The 23,018-nt window shown below is 32.2% G+C and overlaps 1 protein-coding gene and 1 long non-coding RNA gene across 3 annotated transcripts in view; one reads left to right on the top strand and one right to left on the bottom strand.

Annotated features, from left to right (window-relative positions):
- Positions 1-23,018, bottom strand: part of LOC125776202 (uncharacterized) — an 85,282-nt gene that overhangs the window by 36,839 nt on the left and 25,425 nt on the right. For both annotated transcript variants that reach the window (XR_007421492.1, XR_007421491.1), the window contains exon 2: positions 21,394-21,441. This is a non-coding gene — a long non-coding RNA (uncharacterized LOC125776202). The remainder of the gene's footprint in view (positions 1-21,393; positions 21,442-23,018) is intronic.
- Positions 489-8,288, top strand: LOC125776191 (uncharacterized). Its single transcript, XM_049447152.1, has 4 exons — positions 489-2,731; positions 7,465-7,541; positions 7,628-7,889; positions 8,021-8,288. The coding sequence occupies exons 1-4, from the start codon at positions 2,647-2,649 to the stop codon at positions 8,260-8,262; spliced, it is 666 nt and encodes a 221-aa protein (XP_049303109.1). The 5' UTR covers positions 489-2,646; the 3' UTR covers positions 8,263-8,288.

Below are 23,018 nucleotides of genomic sequence, written 5' to 3' on the forward strand. Positions count from 1 at the left end.
AAAGCTAAATAGATTTATGTTAGGTGGCAACCCTATATGAAAAAAAGAAAATGAAATATATATAAATAAAATATTCGGCGGAAACTTTACTTAAAATAATTATTTTTAAAATTATACTTTTAAGGCTAAATAAATTTATGTTAGATGGTAACCCTATTTGAAAAAGAGTTGAAAATGAAATATGTATAAATAAAATATTAGGCGAAACCCTATTTAAAACTATTATTTTTAAAATTAAACTTTCAAAGGTGATTAAGTTTACATTAGGTGGCAACCATACTTGAAAAAAATTAAAATAATTAATTTAGCAACTTTTATGTGCTATAACTGCTTTATTTTATTTACAAATTGGTCATCCTATACGAAAATTTTATTTTTTACTCCTTAGAATTTTATTAAAAATATAAATAACACTTTTTATTTGTAAAGACTTTTTATATCTTCTCATGTTGTAAATATCGCTCATTTGCTGTAAGACCGGCATAAGTCAAAAAAAGCGATTTGCCAGAAAACGCGTTCAAAGTTTTCAACTGACTCCAACCTTACACGGAAAACAGGAAATATATTCTCTTCTCAAGCGGAGCATATAAGAGGTATTCATATGAATTTTTCACTCAACATGAAGTATGATATAACGAACAATTCTGCAGCATTAACTCAAAAATCACGTTTTTTGATTTATGCCGGTCTTGCAGCAAATGAGCGATATGAACTCATTTTTAATTTTTACAAATTTTATTTTTCTCAAGGCAAATAATTTTCAATTTTTAAATTGAATATTTTGAACAAAAACAGCTTTTGAGTATTTTAACAGATGACCTGAAGTTGGCAACTCTAGTCAATAAAATTTTGTAAGCAAATAAACATGATAATGTTTTTCATTTGTTCCAATACATAAGAATATACATATTTGCCACAAATTCAATATTTTATTTGAAATAGCTGGCAACACTGTTGAAATAATAATAAAATGCGCAGTAATAATTTATTATTATGTATATTATTTATTTTTCATTTCTATTACATTTTTCAATATAATTTCTTTTTACAAAATTTTACGAGGTGGCAACCACAATACAAAAAATATAAATATTTCTCTTTAAAAACGCAACTTGTTCAAAACCATTATATTTTTATGCATCTGAAAGCATTATTTCGTCGATTATTTGCTTTGTGCAACACCGTGTTTTACAAGTATACCATGGCGTATGAGTCACAGCTGTTTTGCTGAAATATTATTATTATAGTCTTTATTTTCAAACTGCACATACAATTTATAGACAAGTGTTATCGCGCATTCAAATAGATTCTAAGTGCGTTTTATAGGCTTTCATACAATACGATACTAAGAAAACCTCATTTGCCTTGCTAGAACTTACAATTATTTGCTGGCAAACAAAAACAAAATCGAAGTAATTTAGATATAAAATGACATGCTAACAACACAATAGGCTCAAGCAACTATGTGTAGTTGCATAAATATATGTATACACACACACTCATACACATAAATATTAGTATGACTTAATAGGAAAAGTAAGGATTGCTGTTGAAGAAAAAAAATTCTGAAATTTTTACGGTTTTTAATAAAAAGTAAACTAATTTAATTACATACATATATTGCAGCAACTGCACCATTAAGGCTTATTACAAATATATTTACTAGCAGAAATCATAAAAACGAATTAATACCTAGTTAAGTACATATTTTGTTAAAGCAAAAATACTAATTTTACTCGAAAAGAGTAAAGAAAGTTAAGAGAGTATTTGAAACTAGAAAAATTTACAATATAAATTAACGCATATTTCAAAAGGAAAAAGTAATCACTACGTAAATATAAATATTAGAACTCATTACCGACATTGAAACAATAAAGTAACCCGTATTACTAAAAAAAAAACAATAAAACAAAACAAAAGCAGCGTTTTATTTCGAATAAGTTTTGAAATTGAAATTAATTGCAGTGAGTGCCTGAGGTAAAAGCAATATTTAACATATAATTCATTGAATACAAATAAGCATATTCACATATTCCGATGAAAACACTAAATTTTCCAACTATTTACCTCAGTTGGAGCTGATAATGGCATTTTTAATTTTTGTCTGCGACAAGCAACAACCAACAACCAGCGACAGCCTCAGTGTAAAGGCAATTCCAAAGCTGATGTTATCAATATTTCACATATTTGCACAGTCATGCTGAAAACTCAGCCCACAATCAATTTGTTGCGGTGAACATACATATATACTTACACACAAACATGTCAAATATGTTTCTGATGAGAGCTTCATTTTCGTCTTGCATCAGTAAGATACCAATGTATGCAATATGTATTGACTGCTTTTTGTTGTATATCTTGTTGTTGTTTATTTTCAATATTTTTTTAATTTTCTACTCTCGTTGTCACAGATGTGATTGCCGAAATATTTCGCAAGCGAAATTCAAATTTTTCACTCAGTTTTGCTAGTAATTTGCAAAAGTTCAGTTCATTTATAAATTCACTTCGCTTCTTTCACAAATTTGTCTGAAGTTTTATGTGGCATTTTACTCATTTGGACTTCTTAGTTCCTAGGGCAAGTTTTGGAAGCGAAAAGTTTGAAGAAGTGTGTGAGTTTTATTGCTGAAAATAGTAAAAGTTTTCGGAATGTTTATAAAAGTGTTTAAGGATAGTAAAAATGCATTGGCGTTGTTGCTGTTATTTGGATTTTTTGGAATTACTGTCATTGAAGGTTTGTAATATATGACTAAGGGACCTTTTTTATACTTTATGGCAACACTTTTGCCTTAATGAATATTTGAAAATCTCCTAAAATGGTCATAATGCTCATAACAGGGCTGTGATAGCTTTAGGATGCTTGACGGTTCTACCATTGAAAAAAATAACAGAAATAATGGTCAGCGTTTTGGTGTTTTTTTGTGATATTATAGAGAAAATTTTATTTTAATATTTTGGGGGTGCTAGTTTTAGTTAGTTTATGTTATTATTTAGATACATGGCTAGATGGCACTGAAACTTTAATGTGCGCTAAGTACTTTTTAAGAATAAAATGGAGGTATTATATTTGTCAATTCCTTTCTACCAATCTGTATTAGGAAGTATGAAAAACTTGACTTTCAGAGCAATAAATTAACCGAACCAATTGGTAAAAATATGAAATAAACGTAGTTGTTAAACTCTTGCAATATGTTGCTACAGAGTATAATAGTTTTATTTCTCTAGATTTGAAGAGATATATCAATAATCCGGATGACGAGCGGAATTGAATTCCGAGTGACTATCCGTCCGTCCGCACAGGCGACGACTTGGGCAAAATTGATATATCTTGAAGAAACTTGGTCGACACGTTTTTTGGCACCCAAGGAGGGATGGACTCCAGTTCCTATTACGAAGTTTTTATCGAAAATATCGATCAATCTGTGATATATATTATGGAAATTCGATAAAAATCCTTTTATAATAATAGTATAGCTGGATTCGGATCACTGATTCTATTAGCCTGCATATATATACCTAATAAATGGTCTTTTCAAAACGAGATAACGATAAAAGTAGACCGATTGGGACAGCAAACAATGCCATATTTTTCCCGCTCGTTTGACACTTCTCTTTGGTATGTTTCGCTATTTTATCATAGAAAAATACACGATCCAATAATGAGTCGAAATTATTAAAATTTACTACCGAAATTCGCAGTCCGTGGCCTCAACTTTAAGAGCGCTAAGTTCAATTTGTGGTCATCATAATCGTTCCGCCAGATCAACAATTGAACATCTAGTGGAAAAATTTGAATCCACAGGCACAGTACAACATTTTTCCGTGCCAGTAAGACAAATAAGTGCCCGTAGTATCGAGAATATTGCTGCCACTAGCGCATCAATTGAGGAAGACGCGAATCAGCCTCTCACACGTCGTTCTCAAACGTTGGGCATCTCTGTGACGTCGCCGTGGCGAATTTTGGGAAAAGATTTTGGCCTACATCCTTAACAAGATTGACGCAAGAACTGAAGCCGCTTGACAACCAGAATCGTCGTATTTTGGGGGTATGGTGCTGAGCAATAACTTGAAAATGATCCGGATTTTCAACAAAAAATCATATTCAGCGATGAGGCTCAATTCTGGCTGAATGGATTCGTCAATAATCCACACGTACTACAAGAGTCAACATTGCATCCCGAAAAAATTACGATTTGGTGCGGTTTATGGGCCGGCGGCATTATTGGGCCGTACTCCTTCCGTGATTGATGAACTTCGTTCGAATATCGAAGGGGACTTGCAGAAGTATCGGCCGATTTATGCTTGAAAACCGTCGAAAATTGGGTGAGCGTCTGGATTTCTGCAAGCGTGCCCGTGGTGGCAGTGCAAAAGAAATTGAGTTCCATACATAATGGCATTGAATGTGCTTTCACCTGAATACCGTTTTTGTTTTATTAAAAAAAAAAAACTTTTATAAACTGTTATAAAGATTTTCGAACTTCGAGTTGCCCGAGATTCCATGTAGCTAACATGAAGCTTTTCAAACATCTAGTTGACTTTATATATCTATACCTATTTATACATATTTGTCATGATATGTAAGGTACTTTAAAGAAATTTAGAAGGCATCTTTTACTGTTAACAATACTACATACTTGTATTATATGCCGAAAATACTATCCTTCTACTGACTATCTCTAGGTATGTACATACATGTACGCCCAATATACGATTTTCAAACTTCTGACAAAATTAACTGAACGAATAATATGGTATACTATATGGTTATGGTGTACTATAGTTTAAAAATATCTGAAATTCTAACCATTTTATAAATTTTAATTTTATCAGTTTATTTCACTTCAGAATACATGTTAGCATTACACGCATTACTTTGATACGCTGAAGTAATTAATTAATGTAATTATTGAACATTTTGTTTACCAAAACGAAATCCTAAAAATACATTAAAATTCCAAAATAAAGCACTCGATTTAAATTTTTAAGACTTCTAAGAGCTTAAAGCCCAGTTGTTGACAATTTGTTTGAATACTTAATATTTACATTAATAATTTTCATTAGGCCACTGTAAAATGGCTTTCGTAGTATAACATTTACAAACAAATACGCAACATGTATTCTAGAGTCAACAACTATGGAATGCTATTCTAAATCCGAGGAATTTTATATGAATTATGAGTAAATATAAGTTATGTAAATCAAATTTGAACGATTATAAATTTTACACTAAAAGCGCTAAGGTGGAGTTCAACGATATTGCTAAAATTTAGTCATGATTTTGATAAACAGTTGCCAAGCCCCGCCCACTAATGCCCTACACGTGTGTGCTTTTTTGCAAAAAAAAAGCTAGACACTTTCTTTTGCTTATATGTAGTTGTGTACTTATATGGTTATACATGCGTACATTTGTCAAAACCAGCACTATGCATTAGTCACTACAAGGGTAAAGTGTGGTGAATATGACACCTTTAATTTCTGTGCTCTTATCATTTGCGAACATTAAAGATTACAATGCAACTATACATATGTATTTAATTGCTGGTGATAGAATTTGCAAAACAAGTTCATTTATACAAATACAAACAAACATTTATTTATTATATAAGCGATGACAAGTGAGCGAAGAAGATAATATCCAATATGAAACATATGAGTAAAGGAAAATTTTGCCATTTTATTACAGTTTGAAGAGTAAGGTCATTCCAGTGCGTTTGTATAGTTGGTTACTTTTGTATGTGTCAAGGTGTGTTAATGATTTCATATAATTTCATAGATAACACCGCTCATATTAGTATATTATGTACAAAATATTATGTGTTGGTAGTATAGATCTATATTTCCAGAAGGGTTTTTCCTACAAGGTTGCAAAGTTCATTATTTTTTCTAATTATCACTGTTATCTATTTAAAGAACAATATTGACCACCAAGAACAAAGTTTGTGATAAGACAGCGGCGTTAAGTCTGCTGGCAAAGCAATATTTTTCGCTCTAACAACAACAACAACAACATGAAAAATTAATATAAAACACGAAAAAATGTTAACTTCACCTGCACCGGAGCATAAATTCCCGCTCTCAGCATTTCTTGTAGCATAGAAAGGTAAAAAAGATCTGTAACTGAATTTTGATATATTGCAGTCTGCCGATATTAGCGATTCCTACAAATAAGCAGATTCTTTGGAAAAAAATACATGGGAGTTTTATCAGACTTTGCTTAGTTCGCCAATATAATCATTTGATTCCATCGACCCACAAACCACACCAAGCCGTTGTTTATTGTATATACTTAAAATGGCAGCTCTTGAATCTCTTCAGGTTGCTCTTCGTCCTAAATGCGCCAATTTTGCTTGTTGACAAAAACATTGATCCAGAAATGGACCTCATAGCTGAGCAAAATATGGCTCGAAAACATCGAATCTTCTTGGAACTTTGCGATATTGCTTGGGAAGGTCGAGCGGCTTTAGTTCTTGCACGAGATATATTTTGTTGACTTTCAATTTAAGATCTCGACGTAAAATGCGCTAAGTCGTTCCATACGTCAGTCCGAGTTGCTATGAATGGCCCCGAATCGGCTCTCAACAGTCTTCAGGTAGACTCTCAGCAACGGCTGCTATATTTTCTTCACGGCGCACTGGACGTGGTCAATTCGGTCGGTCCAATAATGAATGCTGGGTCTCAAGATGGCTGACGGTGTTGCGAATAGTGCGCTCAGTAGGCCGATTTTGTTGACCATAGATTGGGCGAGCGCGTAAACACATTCTTTATTCGTAATAAAGTTGAACGATTTTTAAACATTGTTCAGGTGTAAGTCTTTTCATAATAAAATGCCAAACAATGCTGAAAAAAGTACCCATACTTGGAACACTCGTTAATAGAGCATTAAAGGAATATATATAGTCCGAATCATCTACAATTTTAATTATAGATTCTAGAGTAATTACAGTTTTACTTCATCATATTTTTCTTGATGAAGTATTTGAAATCTCACGAGAGTCGACGGATTGTATAAAAGCTTAATTTTTTTCGAACAAAATTCGTCCAGTTTGACGGCCGGTCGGTTGAAAGCCGATAATTTTTGAGTCATATTAATCATAAAACAATTTTTACTTTTTTGGTAAGCATTTAGCTAATATTTATTATTATTGTGTTCTATTCATCTCAAAAGACTTAAAGGTTGAAGTCAAGGTTTTCTGGTTAATAGGTTCTCAACTCATGTTCTCATGCCTGAAGCATTTACTATTGGTGTAAGTTGTCTGAGAAGAAGGTCTAAACCGATTAGATTAGAGTTTTAAGTCTAAACTAATCTACTTTTCTTTAAGTACTCAGCTGTAGGCTTATAAACCAAACTACAGCATACATACTAGACCTAGTTATATCCGGGAAACCTCCAGGATTTTTTGACTGAACAATTTCTATAAATAAAACAAATTATATTAAAATATTATATACATAAATACTTCTCCACAGCACTGCAATGTTATGATTGCTACGACTGCGAAGATGAGGAGGATCTCAACGAACTTCAAATCTGCGGTGAATTTCCTGTAAGTATTAAACCCACTAAACGCACGAGAACAGCTCCATCCGCTTTCATAAAAATTTCACTACAACAACCAACTCTTTTAATAAGACAACACCAGCACCCGGGAATGGCGTTAACTCAGAGAATATGACTGTAGTATCAGGAAATAACACTTTAAGTTCGGGTAATACAACAACAAGTAACTCAACCAAAGGTCCAATGCTCAATGAAGACGACAGCGAAGAGAATAGCGAGGATGAGGACGATGAAAGCGACGATGATGACGATGATAATGAACGGCGTTTGCGCCCCAGCCGGCAGATGTTCAGCAATACGGGCGATGCCGTGTGTTATGTAGTAAAATTGAAAGGTAAATCGGTAGAAATGTCTTAAGAATTAGTATTTAAAATATATTTTTTTATTGTTTTTAATATTTTTTTTTTATTTGACAGAAATTTTTTTTTTATAAAATTATTTTTTTATAATTTTTTTTTTACTTAGTCAACGGCACCACCATTACTAAACGTGGTTGTGCCACATTTTTCTATGACGATGACACTTGTGAATCCGTTTCTGCTGGCTTGGATATACAAACTTGTCACTTATGTGAAGTGGATGGTTGCAACAAATACGCTGGTGATGATGACTATTGGGGTTCTCTGTGGAATGCTGGCGCAAAAGTTAACGCACAACTTTTGCTTATGTTACCGTTATTTGTTTTATTGACTTTTTTCAAATATTAAATGAAATTATTTATTTCAAAAACAATAATGATATTATTTTTTTAAATTATTTTAGATTTTGTACATACTTATCAGTCATAAGTAGAGCTAAGTCTAGCAACAAAAGTACTTGCGTTGTGCTTTTTTAATTTCATACTCGACGTTTTTGATTCTTTCGTTCTATTTGTTATCACTCTTAATCGTTGCTGATTGGTTTCTTAAAGAAAAACTTTCTTTTAAATACTTTATTTCGGCGCCGCTGGCAAAACTTCAATAGTGTTTACTTTGTCTCACTCTGGCTGCTTATCAACCTGAACTCCTTTACAGCCGTGGAACTCACCGTTAAGTGTCAAGAGAGAGAGGGAGAGGGAGAGGGAGAGAGAGAGAAATAAATATAAAATTATTCAGAATACGTTCTGACTTGTGGGGTTATCTGTAGATATTTTCGTCCAGAAAAGTGACTGCTCGGTAGAGGGATTAAAATTGTGTACATTTACCCTCGACATTTTCGTTCCACTTCTTCGTTTTCTATGTATAATGGATTTACCAGTCAATTTTTTACGGTAACATAGTTATTAGTAGTCCCATCGTCTGCAACTATCTATTAGATCGAAACACCAATATTGAATAACACAAAGAAGTTCGAAACCATGCTAAACCTAGCAACACTTCTACTATAAGTCTTCGGCAAGCCAATTAGGTAGTCTCCCTCTTTAGTATACCCAATAGTATTTAAACTCAATTAAACAACATCTACATATGGTGATTTTTCATCAGTCCTTCGGGTATCGGGTATTATACGACAATTAGGAAAGATATTTACGTTTGAACTCCTGAAATGCTAGCACACAAGCAAGCAAAAAGTTTACAAAAGCACTTGAGTAGCTCTTATGATCAAAGAAAAAATTCTATAGGAATAAAAATCAAAGCAAAAAATTAATAAAAAACCAAACTAAAACAACAATATTGTTTATCATTTCACTGTCAAATAATTACCCATTTGAAACAAAGAAACAATCTTCTGTCGAAGTAATTAAATTTTATGATCAGCAAGTAATGGGTTTAAGAAGAATTACTGCTTTCTACAAAATAAATCACTTCGAGCGGTGACTTCATTGTCACAATCGTTTACCGAAAATCACTTAATACAGCTGTCAACATTCCAAAAACATATAATCAATTACACGTTGGAACATTAGATGTTTTCAAACCTTTTCAGACATATTGATAACTTTCGAACTACATCGATTGACTTGTTCTACACACTTGAAATGTACTTTTCTAATCACGGCATTTAAAAATGCCGCACTCGTATGTCAAAATGACAGCAGTTAAAACTTAAATTCATATTTATGGTGAAGGTGTATGTGTGTAATACTTAATTTACGGTACCGAAGTCGATAAACTCAGTAAGGTATAAGGGTCGCGTAATCAGTGGGTAAATGGGTACGTATAAGAGTGAGCCGATTCCTTTTGAATTATGATAGGCAATAATTTGTATTTAATTACTCGTATATTTATTTTTGGGAACTTACTATAAACGGAAAGAATGTTAAATTTATTTATTTATGTTTGTAAATTTATAGAAGTAATGTATAAATATATAGAGTTGGCAAGTATTTATCAAAAAAAAATTTAAATAAAAAAACTATAATAATTTTATGGTCGTAGAAAACTGCAAAAGTGGCATCATATAATGAGTTATACTTCATACGTGTTAAATTTGGAGTTGCCAGCCATCGAAATAATATTGAAAACTTAAAAAAATTCCTAACAAAATATATATTTTCTAATATTTTGTAAGCCTGCAGAAAGTTTTTTCATCATCGATCCATAAAAAGCTGTGGAGTTTTCAATATACATACTTTTGAATAGAGTTTTCAATATACTTTTGAATAGAGTTGCCATCCATCAAGTAAAACTAAAGTAAACAGATTGCGATTAAGAAACACTCTTGAAATTGATTGAAAAAACATCCAGTTTAGAGTTAAGAGTTACCACAAAACAAAAAAAAATAAAGAAGATTATATCTAACGTAAATTAAGAAAATGTCTCCAAATTATAATTTCATTATACCCAGAACAGGGCACTCTCAATGAAAGTACTTATATAAGTTATGTTTTTTGTGAACAACCATTCAAGGTTTGGTGCGTGATAGGTTCCAAGTATTTTGGTAGATCTGGACATTCACAGAGAAAGTATTCGTATTCCCTTGTAGAAAGCAGCTGTGGCAAATATTATTATAAGGTGGAGCCATTTTTAGCGAATGCTTTCCAAAATGCCAATGCCCTTGTAGGAGCTGTACGTCTATATATACTATTTCGGAACCTAGTAGGTTCTTTGATCTATTCCTATCATATTTACGCCATATGTGCTTTGTTATCTTGCAACTTGTTATTGAGTTCCATCTGCTATGAGCTATTTGTGCAGAATGCTCGCTTTTGATCATTCTCAGCAGGTTTCAATATTGAGTCTGCCTCGGATTCGTCTAAAGAGGTTCCTAGCTTTGCCAGTTCGTCAGCCTCTTCGTTTGAATCGAAACCCAAATTGTGGAAAAGTGAAGGTTACGTGTCAGTGAGATTGAGGCCTTCACGAATTTCTGTATACAACTAATGACATCTAATGTTAAATAATTGAATATTTAAAAATCATCTAAGAAAATCACTACTTATCACGTCATATCGAAAGTATCAGTTTCTCTGCTATGTGTCTTCTTATAAGCGGGTGCGTAAAAGCCACTTAATGTACACGCAAGAATTACCATACACTTGCTAACAGATGTATACCCAGCTGATATTTGATTGATAATAGGTATATGCACATACATATATTAGCATATTTCTATGAGTAGTCACACAAAAAGGCATGTTCGTAAACCATGTGATCATATCAATATATTTACGCACATATTAGCGAAATCGATTAAATATTGATAAACTGATAGTAAAATTTGGGTTCGACAGGACACATTATTAATGACTTGCGCAAATTATACATACATTGTCATAAAAATCATGACTTCACTTTTATAATTGTTAATTGTTCGCGAATATTTATAGTAAAATTGATTAGAAGCTTATGTGACTTACGCTTTTACGATCGCGTGCAAAGCAAAATCAAATTTATCACCCGCACAAAACTGTAATCAAATCATTTGTGGCATTAAGCAGTGTTTGGGGATTGATTGAGGATAGTAAGTGATATTTTATGTGAGTTATGGCCATTGAAGCTAACTGAATTTCACTTTCATCATCAGTTTTAAATTAGATTATTATTTCAGTAAGCGAAAAAAACTAAGGCGGTAGCACTGTAGGTTAAAATAAAAGAATAGTTGATGATAATAATAAATATAATATTAGTAGAAATAGTAATAATTGTAGTGATAATAATAATGACAATAATTCTTCTTCTTTAATGGCGTAGACGCCGTTTACGAGGCTATAGGCGAAATCGACAATTGTTATACATTTATATTTTTTGTTATTCAAAATCACTACTTCTAGTTTAATTCATAATTTCATTAAGTTTTTAAAGATTTTTTCAAACAAATTGTTTATTTGAATTTCATTTTAAGATTTTCTAAAATTTACTATTGTTTATTTTGTTATTTTTCCGTAGTTTGCCTTTCATACAATATTTCAGGATTTGACAACCCTGGTGTTGCATTCTGGCAACTCACAAATTTATCGTAAAGTTGAACGTTTTAACATACGATAATTTTTTGTGTTGTTTACAGTAACTTGAAATATTCATCTCTTCCAGAAAATGGAATTAGATCACAACGCAATAACTAAATACAATTTTTACCGATGAAGCTCCATCAAGTACCAATGTTTATGGATGTTATGCTGAGTTTGATCCAGATTATAGATCAATGAAGTTGAAAGATCGTCATTAATGTTACATGAACATTTGACTATAAAAAAATGTTTTCACTTTGGATACCACGCAATTTGTTGAAAACTCAAAAAAAAAATGTTAAAAAAATACAATAGCGGTGCTCTGAAACACGTCTATGGGAAAGTGGCAGGTGATCGATCGTAGATTTATACGTAAGAGCCTGAAAGCAACAACTAGTTGACTATATGGGTGTTTCGAAGTAAGCTGAATCTGACAAAAGTTGTTCGGGCACGGAGCACTTCCAAGCAAATGGTTGGCTATTTTTTGGGAAAACTAGACATGTTGCAATCATACAACACAAGAACAGCACAGAACAGTAAGGTCTGAGTGGTATACAACTATTTGTTTGTAAGGTGCCTTTCAAGAAATCAGGAAAACCAACCACCGCAGACGAGTATCCGTCAACCACGACGATGCGACCTCTCACACATCGACTGAAACAACTCAAAATATCGATTTTCATACATCGTCTGAAATAATTGTATTTTTGAACACTCAAAATATCGATTTGATGAGTCATCCACTGCAAAGCTTTGCCTTGGCACTGTATGACTTCGTGTTATTTCTGTTCTCAAAATATAAAACTCAGAGGTCAATGTTTTTCGATACCTGAAGGTGCGGTTGATGCGTTCAGAACGCATGTTTTGGAGATACCTCAATCTGAGTGCAAGCGTATAAATTATATTAGAAAATATTTTGAAAAGCAATAAATCGATTTTGGATTATTAATATGTCTCTAATTATCAAATATAAAAGGTATCCCTCGTACTTATCGTTTTTGTTTTATTTTTTGTTATAATTTTAAATTTATTTATTTTTTTTTAGTTATTTTCTTTTTTTTTAATTTTTATATTATTATTAATTTGTAAACTATTATTTTTCACAAATTCGTCGATTTAAATTCCGTATTTATTTGTTTAATTATTATTTGTTTTTATTTCATTGTATTTTTTTAATATCTGTTCGCTTAATACTTTAAGATAATATAAATTTAATTCTTATAATTTAATCCTATTAGTTAACAATCGTACTTTCTCTATACAAATAATATTATGTGTGATCACCGTAATGAGTGCGGACGTTGCCAACCGAAGTAAAAATCATACGATGTATGTTCGTATGCATTTGCGAAAAAGGAAGGTAAATACTTATCGTAGATAATAAAATTTAATAATAAAAATGTGGAGAGCTCGCACTTCAGACATTTGCAAACATTAGAGTGAGCCAGTAAAAAGAAAATAAAAAAAATAAAAATTTAATATATCTACATATATCGTCACTTAAAATGGAAACCAACGTATTATCAAAAAATACGAAATTGAGTGTTTTATTACTTACGATTCACTATATCACATTACATATATGTATATAACATAAACTTTTAAGCTTCTGCTATCCAATATAACCAATATATAACAATTTTATAACCAAAACTCTCTATTAATGCATTTTTATAAATCAAAATTTGTTATTTCAAAAACGAAAGATTTTAATGATTTGATAGTTAATAATATAAAGCAGCAAAAAATCTGATTTTTATTAGCTGGTACCAAATAAGCACACCCTAATGTTAACTTTTAATTAATCTGCATTTGCCACTTCAATATATTTATATACGTTTTTAATTCATTTATTTGGCGAGTGCTCTTAGTCAAGATTAATTTCAATGGTTGTCAATAAAGTGTTTAATTTTACTCATTACTCGCAATCAATCAATTATATTCAAATTAATATAATTTTGTATTCACATATAATTATGTACAACTAATTGCTTTCAGCCGCACACACATTCAGCTGGCGATACACTTTTGAGATAAAATAATGACTATCTATAAGTATACTCTCGTTAATATTGGAACACTTTGAAATGCCTTCATATCTTTTTGATGAATCAGATAGTCACACAAATTTATTTAGCATTGAAATTTATTTGAATTTTAGTTATTCATAGAGGCAATTAGCATGTTTTGCTACATACTAATAGCACATAAAGGAATTTATTAATTACATACCTTCAGTTGACTGTACGGAATGTTCGGGATAGTATTGAATATGTGCTCAAAGATATGAAAGGTTATCGCCTTAAAATGGAATGGAACTACAGACAAGTAAAATGTAATTAAGTGTTCAAGAAAGACGACGAATACTACGGAACGAAATCGTAGCATAGTCATGATGAAGGCTTACTAATTGGCACCAAGCCAAAACACACGACCGTCTATAATTTCTTATTAAGGAAGGGATATGATCAATAGGCTCTAATCGTATGTTCCGAGCGATTCTTAGTCACGAGATTTAGGCTAATGAGTATATTATCTCACTAATCTACTGTTATAGATTTAGCACGAAACCGAAATCTTGCTCTGCGACTCTGATTTAGTGAAACCTCTTTGCCAGTAGGGAAATTTATCACAGCTGATTCAGACACTACAAACTGTCAAAGTTGAAAAATTTAAAAACTAAAAAATAAAATTAAAGGTAAAAATTAAAATTTCAAGTAAATAAGTGAAAATGGCAGTAAATAGTATCAAGAAAGGCTGTCGAAGATGATCTAATGGAGTTTCAGGCGAGCAAAAATGCCACAGCCGCGATCGGCTTGTCAAAAACAGCTGCTTTATAAATCTTCAACGCAGTGTGAACTGTCTAGATTAGTGTTAAATGTAATCTAACAACTTAAAAGTTTTGATGAGAGCAGGATATAAGAATCATATAGTAGTATTTCAAGTTTCTTTTTGTTTCAAAACAAACGTTTGCCTCTTTGGAAACATTTTTACTAACAATGTTTTCGGAAATAATAACTCTTTAAAAGCATTTTTGTTAACAATGTTCGCAAAAAACGGTTGTAATATTGACATGTGGCGTAAGCTTCTAGAAAGAATTAAACTTAAAAAGAACTACATAGAAAATAAGCCTCTAATTTATTTACTTTTAAGTTAAGCTATCCATGTGAGTGATTTCGTAAGACGTCCAAGACTGAAGGAGGGTATAATGTCTCACCATGAAGACAAAATTGCAATGTTTGATACCTCGCATGGTTAAGAACGCTTTGAATACTGAACTCGGTAGGAAAGTTTTAGTTTATATGGAGGCTAAGTAAATTGGAAGTGCTATTTTTTACATTGATACACAAAACTTTGGGACAGAAATCAAAATCTCATTTGTTAGAGCTTTCGCTAACCCTTAAACAGTCGCTTGGTGGCAGCCCGTTGTTTCGGTAAGTATTTGTTCGATAATAGTATAAGTATTCAGGCTATAATAGCAACTAAAGGTCGTATGTATGAAAGCTGGGAGAATTTTACTGTTTGTGCTAAGAGAAAAGATATTTAAGGTATATGTATGTCCTCCCTTCCCTCTAGGAAACTTGGCTTTTTTTTCGAAAATTCAGAGACCGAAAGTGTTATTGCAAATCCAATAAAGAGAAAACATTAAAGACTAAATATATGTATGTATATATAATATATACATATATACATATATAATACTAACTATATATAATTAGTACCCGTACGAAACAGCGCGACTGTAACAGCTGTGTGTGTCGAAATTCATTATGCGGAAATGTTACAAAAAGCCTTTATAATACACATTACGCAAGAGCAATTATATTAAAATGAAAATTATTTCAGGTTGTTTATAGTACATTGAATGAAATGTGTTTGCATGTATGTATGTACATATGTATAAAGTACTCATCGCCAAATTTAAAAGTTGAGTGCAAATCGAAACTGCGTCGCGTCAATACAACAAAAACATAGTGCGAATTATTATGTTTTTGTATATAATCACTTATATATATTTATTGTGACTGTGACACTTGTTAGTAGGTGTGTACATACCCGCTCACTACAGAAACAAACAGCTGTAAGCTTATTTTGACGGAAAGAGCCAAGAGCTATAATTATCTACAACAAATAACTGTTATTTTACATGTTAAATTTTTCAATACATTTTAATGAATTTATTTGCGCTTTGTTAAGTAGAACTTTATGTAAGTACTTTTGTGTGTATAAATAAATTTATATAATATGTATAATATTAAAGAATCGTCAGCTGCGCTTGAACAACGAAACTTGTATTTGCCATTTTCAATATTTCGATTCATTTCAGTCAAATATCTACATATTTACACGTAATGTCTATACATAGACATTTGCTGTAATTGCAGTTATAAAATTTTTGTGTAATTTTTGCTGCGGTAGTTTCCTAATTCAGTAGAAAAAAGTTGTTGAGTCACAAATGAAATATTTTTTGTGTAAAATTCGTTAGAACTTTTTAATGAAGCAATATTCTCTTTCTGTGATAAAGACATTTTTCAATATTTTTTACTAAAATTTTATCAAGTCACGTCTAAAGGAAATCAAATACCAGGAAGTTCAACCAAAAATATCGATAATACCGAGTATAAGAATTGACACGCCGGAAATCACTGTGGACAATAAATGGACAATGCAGGGAGGAACAGAAAGAAAGCCAAAGAAGAATTGACATTGTTGACCAAAAAACCACGATGAAGCCGCTCAAAAATCAAGGTGATGCTCATTGTTTCTTTCGAAATTCGTGGTTGGGTGCGTCATGAATTCGTGCGGGAGGGACAGAGGGTCAATAAGAAGTTCATGTGGCCGTATTGACGCGTTTGATCAGTGTGATTTTTTCTTGTTCCCCAAACGGAAATTACCGCTCCGTTGAACTCATTTTCATTCGACCGAAGAGGTAAAACCAAATTCGCTGAATGAGCTGATGGCCATCCTAAAAAGTTCTTATGAAAAGTGCTTTAAGGACTGGAAAAATTGTTGGCATAAGTGTATTACATCGGGTAGGGACTGGGAACTACTTTGTAGTTATCTTAACTTGGTATATAGAATATATTGACTAGTAAAGCAGCTCTAGTCTTCACTGGAGGTATCATTTTAAAGAAGTACAAGAAAACCTTCAGCCGACCTATCGTGTTCACTCGTAAAACTTTGTATAGTAGCCTGCCAAGACCCATTAGAACTCTAACATCAAAAATAATCACAGTTTCCAAAAAATTTTGGAGAATTTTCTTGCGTTGATGGTTATCTCTTGACAAACCAAATTTCATATTTCTACCCAGAAAAAAGCATCTCATATATCGTTTCAGGCATACAGACAGCTTAAACTTCTAAAATCCATTATCAACACATAAGGAAGTAGCGAATAATACATAGGACTAGGCAACACTAAGTGTTGCCAGGTGCAATCTGACATTTCCATTGGAAAGTTTGACATTTTTTACCATAACATCACTCAGAACGTTTTATCATTTAATCGTGAATTGTTTTATTAAAAAAAAAAATTAAAAAATTCATCTCGGCCAAAAAATGGAATTAACTCGCGAACATTTTCGTGCGATCATTTTTTACAACTTTCGACGTGGATTATCACGACAAGAGTGCATTGATGAACTAAAATCTTTGTATGGCTATGAAGCACCATCCTATAGAACTGTGAAAAACTGTTACAACGAATTCAATCGTGGCCGACGCTCGCTCAAAGACGAATTCCGTGAAGGTCGTCCAAAAACAGCCGTTGTGCCAGAAAACATCGATGCCGTACGTGAACTGATAATGCAAGACCGTGTAACATACCTTCAGATAGAGGCATGCCTATGCATTTCTCCCACCAGCATACATTCGATATTGCATGAACACCTCGCCGTAAAAAAAGTTTGTTCTCATTGGATCCCGCGCAATTTGACAATCACTCAAAAAAAGGCTCGTGTGGATTGGTGTAAAGAAATGCTGGAAAAATACGATCGCGGTGCTTCAAAAGACGTTTATAAGATCGTCACAGGTGACGAATCATGGATCTATGCATATGAGCCCGAAACAAAACAGCAATCGACCGTGTGGGTCTTCCAAGACGAGCCAAATCCAACGAAAAAAAAAAAAAACATTTTCGTTGATAAATATTCCTATTTTCATTATTAGGCCAGAAATATATATAGCAGCCCTCGTAAAGCAAATAATTTCTCGAAAGACAAGGAAGTCAGCTTTTTGGCTTTAAACAGCCATGCTTTGTGGCTATAGTCGAAAACAGAGTAAAAAGACTGCAATCTGGATGAGGTGAATTTTTGTAATTTCCTCAAAATCTTCTGAGCTTGCTTTTTTTGAATGAAACTGTATTATATTAGTCTAATAAGAACCTGGACTTTGAGACTCAGTAAACCTCAAGCTATTTTAAATTCTTGAATTTTTTGAAAGTTGTTTTCATTTTTCGATATTTATTCTATGGAAGCAATGTAGTTTCTCATCAGTCTGGTGTTCTACTTTTGACAGATTTTCATATCAGCACTAACTATCTAGTTAATAAAAAACTCTAATAAATTCCCTGCTTACAGAAAAGAGAGTAAGAGAGGTCCGTCAGAATATTAATTTCTTGTAAATATAATTCCAAAGCTTTCATATTTAATACCGTTACTTTGCTTTCGTAGAAACATCGATGACATGAGTCTACTTTAGTAACTAAGAAATAATTAAAAGAAATACCAGCCGATGATTACACAACGTCTTCATTGTATTAGTTGTAAAACTACAACTCAGACTCAGTCTACTCTGTGGATTTTCCACTATAAAAATTCTTTATCAGTCTGTCTGAGTTTAACGTAGAACAAACTACAATATAATGAAGTAAAGCACCCACTTAATTAATTGACTCGCCTAGCTTTGACTCAGCAGAATAATTATGAACTCGCATTAGGCGATAGAGAATCAATCGTCTTGGGAAACACCAGCTTACAATGTAATTTAATTTTTTAAATAAACATATGTAAAAGTAAATTGTGTAACAAAAGCAATATAAAATTATTTATCATAGATTTCTTTAGCAAATATTCTGTAGAAATCAACTAAATTACAAACTCAAGGAAACGCTGTAGCAGTTATCGCTTAATGAAACTGCAAGAAAGTGTGAAGATATTGACATATGAATGTATGTATTATGTACATATATATGTATATGTTTATTTATATTATCCACATTCATTAATAGACTGTTACTTTCACATCAACAAAGCAATTAGCAAGTTATTGCCATCAAATATAAATCTCTGCCTGTCCGTCTGGTTGTCATGTCAATTATAGGATATCTTATTAGTATTATTAACACTCACTGCAAGTGTAAATAAGATGCAAACTCATGACCTACGTGTGATGCCAATAAATAAGATTACTTAAACAAGTAGTATTAAGCCAATAGAAGCCTCTGTATAATAGTAATGAATCTATCAAACAATCAGAAAGTTCTCTTGAGCAAAGCAGTTGCTGCAGCGCCTGAGATTAGCGCTTATAAAGAGTTATTACTGAGCGATTGTTAAGCTTCCTAATGCGTAAACGGAAATTGTTGTTATTTTATTACCCGTTTGTGCGGTAGAAATACCCAAAAAAGGAACGAGGAAATTACCTAAAATAAGTTTTCTTAAAAGGAAAAAAATATTAAATTTTTGTAGCCTAAAACGAAAATTAGTTCTGCTCCTATGGCGAGAGCAACGCCTTAACTTGTTTAGTGCACAGAATAGCATCGAAATTTAAGAAGATTTAAATAAGTAGCAAGGTACTTTATCTACACAAAAATCTAATAGCTTTGTTGCGGATAAAATATAATCCAAAAAAAAAAATAAAATAGATCGCCAAAAAGTTGAAAAAGTAGTGTATATAGAGAACATATTTGATAAATATATTCTCAGAACAGATTCTATAACTCTAAAATCGTTTACTACTATATCATCGAAGATTTAGATTTTTATAATTTACAGGGAGAGTGATAGTTAGAAATTTTCAAAAAGTCAGAACTGTAAAACTTAAATAAATTCTTTATCAGATAACAAAACATGCCTCGATCTGCATGTTTGTTGCGATTTTAAAGAAACTACAGTTCAATAGGCTCTCTCACATTGTTCAAAGACCAAAGCTGCCTATAGCAGAAAGCCCCTTGGATCTTCATACATACCCAATAGCGCCATAATTGTCCCTTAATTTTGCTCCAATTGAAATATAATGAGACATTATCTCATATAAAGTCGAACAGAAAAATATGACTATTCATACGATTCACATTAACGATCTCAGTCACCACTTAGCTGATTTCCACGGCACTTCTAAGAAAATATTAAGATATTTTTTTTTATGACAAAACTTTTACTGGGTTAAAATAGGTGAAAAAATAAATAAAAGGAAAATAAAATCAAGATGAAAAGATAAATACACTAAAACGAAAGTCTATGCAATAAAGCAGTCACTGAACTTAAACTAAAAGGCGAATAAGTTTCATACAGCTGATTTCGAAATCGAAAACTAAACCTAAAATTAAATAAAGTTCTGAGGCCTAAAAGTAATCGTTCATTCGTGGTAACAGTGTGCTGGAGTGGTCCTTCTGACATCTGAGAAAAGGTTCTACCGTAAATTTGAAAATATTGTCTAAAATTTTTAATATTATTTTGAACGATCTTAGGCCAAAAGCATCTTTAAAAATGGATTTCACTTTAAGGGGTTACAACCACTTGTAAATTACCAAAATTCCGTTTTATTGGAGAATATTCTCCGACAATTGTAAGTTAACTCGGTAAATAGAGAGAGTATTCTTGAGAAGCTTTTCACTGAGTTTAATCGGTGCCTAAAACTTTAAACGGATTTTTTAAATTTTCTTCCAAAAGGCTCGACCGATCGGTCTCTCCTTTCAGAAAGCGGTGAGCAAAATTTCTACGAAAAGTCTGCACCGATGGATTTGAGGTGCCGCGATCCACTTAGATATATTTTTCAGTTAATGATCGAAGTAATAAGATTTTGACAATAATTTAAATTCTTAAATTACTTTTAAGTGTAAATTTTTGTTAAAGTTAAACGATTTTTGTTTTGGAAAGCCACTGTCAAAATGTTGACTGTTCCTCACATCAGTACCTGTATGGTATTTTTCTATAGTAGTAATAACTTTATTTCTTTTCCGAAACTGAGATAATTTTAAGCAAAAAAATCTTGCTCACAGCCAGGTAGCTGTTTTCGGAGGTTCCCTGGAGATCGGCTACGAGAACAAGGGGATTCAAAGGTTTCATAATGTATTGCCGATTATTAAAGTACCTTAAGTTTTATAAGTTTATGTTTTTAAAAGAAAATGTGTTCAATAAAAAACACAAAAACTCTTTTTTCCTGCATTTTAACTGGAAATTTGGAAATCGGCAGATAAATAATTAATCAATTCAATCGGTTTCTTTCATGTTTAATATTTTTTACAGTTACTTACCACATTTAAATATTGACTATCACAAATCCAATATATGTATATGACAATCTGATAGATAAATAAAAAAATGTTAATATGAAATCTGCTGATATATTGGGTAGTCGAAAAAGTCTTTTCGTATTTTCTGGAAATTTCGACATTTCGATTTACACTGATGGAATAATGTCTCTAGCGGAAAAATAGCAAAAAGTGGTCGATCAAAATTGTACATATTTGTTTATATGTATATAATTATGATATGTATGCACATATAGACAAATATATATGTTTATTTATGATGGAAAAATGGCGCATGCATAATATTTATACAATTTTTTTTTCATGAAGATCACAGCATGTCAATTTTTTTGTTCCAGTTGCTGAATCATTTTAATCGCCGAAATATGTACTCCGGATCTATATCTACATACAGTTGCTTTGTATAACATTTTGTTGTTTTTTCGATTTTTTTCAGTTTAGCACTGCAGACAAATTAACACGATGTTGCTGATTACCTACGTGATTTATTTGCAAATTCACTTAGTAGTAGCGCAACAAAGACAGAGTAAATAGCATATACATATATACTCTAAAGAAAAGAATTATATAATAAAATTCATATGAATTAAATGCAAAAAAAGTACTGTGTAGTTGCTTTTCCACTTTTTAATTTTTTTTTTGTTAAGTATACAACAAAAAACAAGGTGAAATATTTTACTGTGCGCCGAAGTTTTCCACTTGAGTGATTTGCGGAAAAATTATTACGATTACAACAAACTCACTTTTTTGTGCTGAATTGATTAAACCAAATTTGTATGGAAGAGTGTGTTTGTGTGTGTGTATAGTTGTGGCAACATTTGAATTTGGCGTTTATGCGATAGTTAAATTTGCATATCGAAGCGCTGACCTTAACACTAATTGAAGGAAATAACTGGCTTCGATCATGTAAACAAGCAACAACAAAAATAGATATGTGTGGCAGGTAAAAGTGTATGTACATATGTATTTATATGAAACAAGTGACAAAATATGTAAATAAAGCAGTTGTTAAAAGTTGTTAGCTTTAGCTATCAGCAGACTAATGAAATAGTACTTTAATTCGGCTAAATAAGTCATGTGATACGAGGACGGGTTGCAAAGTCAGAGCCTCTGGCAGAATATAGAAGCGATTCTTTTATATATGGCTCAAGCAGCAACGACTTCCGATCTTAGCCTTTAGCTAATTGTATATGTAGCCGTTCAGTAGAAAGGCGGAGTGAAGTGGTCGTGATGCAACTTCCAATCGGTTGCGATGTCTTGTCGGAACCGATTGACCCTTCGTTTGAGCTTTTGAGGATTTCCACGTAAAATTTGGCGTTGACGGTTTGTCCAAGAAGAACAAATTCACGGTGGACGATACCTTTGATGTCAAAAAACACCATAAGCATCTTTTCCACTTTGAATTTGCTCATTCTCACCAGCCGCTCGTTCGTTAGCTAGGAACGCTCTCTACCAAATACAGTTGGTGCGCGCTAGCTACGCAAGTTATACCATGTTGACTATAGAGCCATTGTATGCCGGTATTTAAGGACTTAGTAAGAATTAAAACAAATTGTTGCTTTCATTAAATTACTATCAAAAAGGTAAGGTTCTCTTTATTCCACAAT

The sequence above is a fragment of the Bactrocera dorsalis genome, chromosome 1, assembly GCF_023373825.1.
Source record: "Bactrocera dorsalis isolate Fly_Bdor chromosome 1, ASM2337382v1, whole genome shotgun sequence".
Lineage (NCBI taxonomy): Eukaryota > Metazoa > Arthropoda > Insecta > Diptera > Tephritidae > Bactrocera > Bactrocera dorsalis.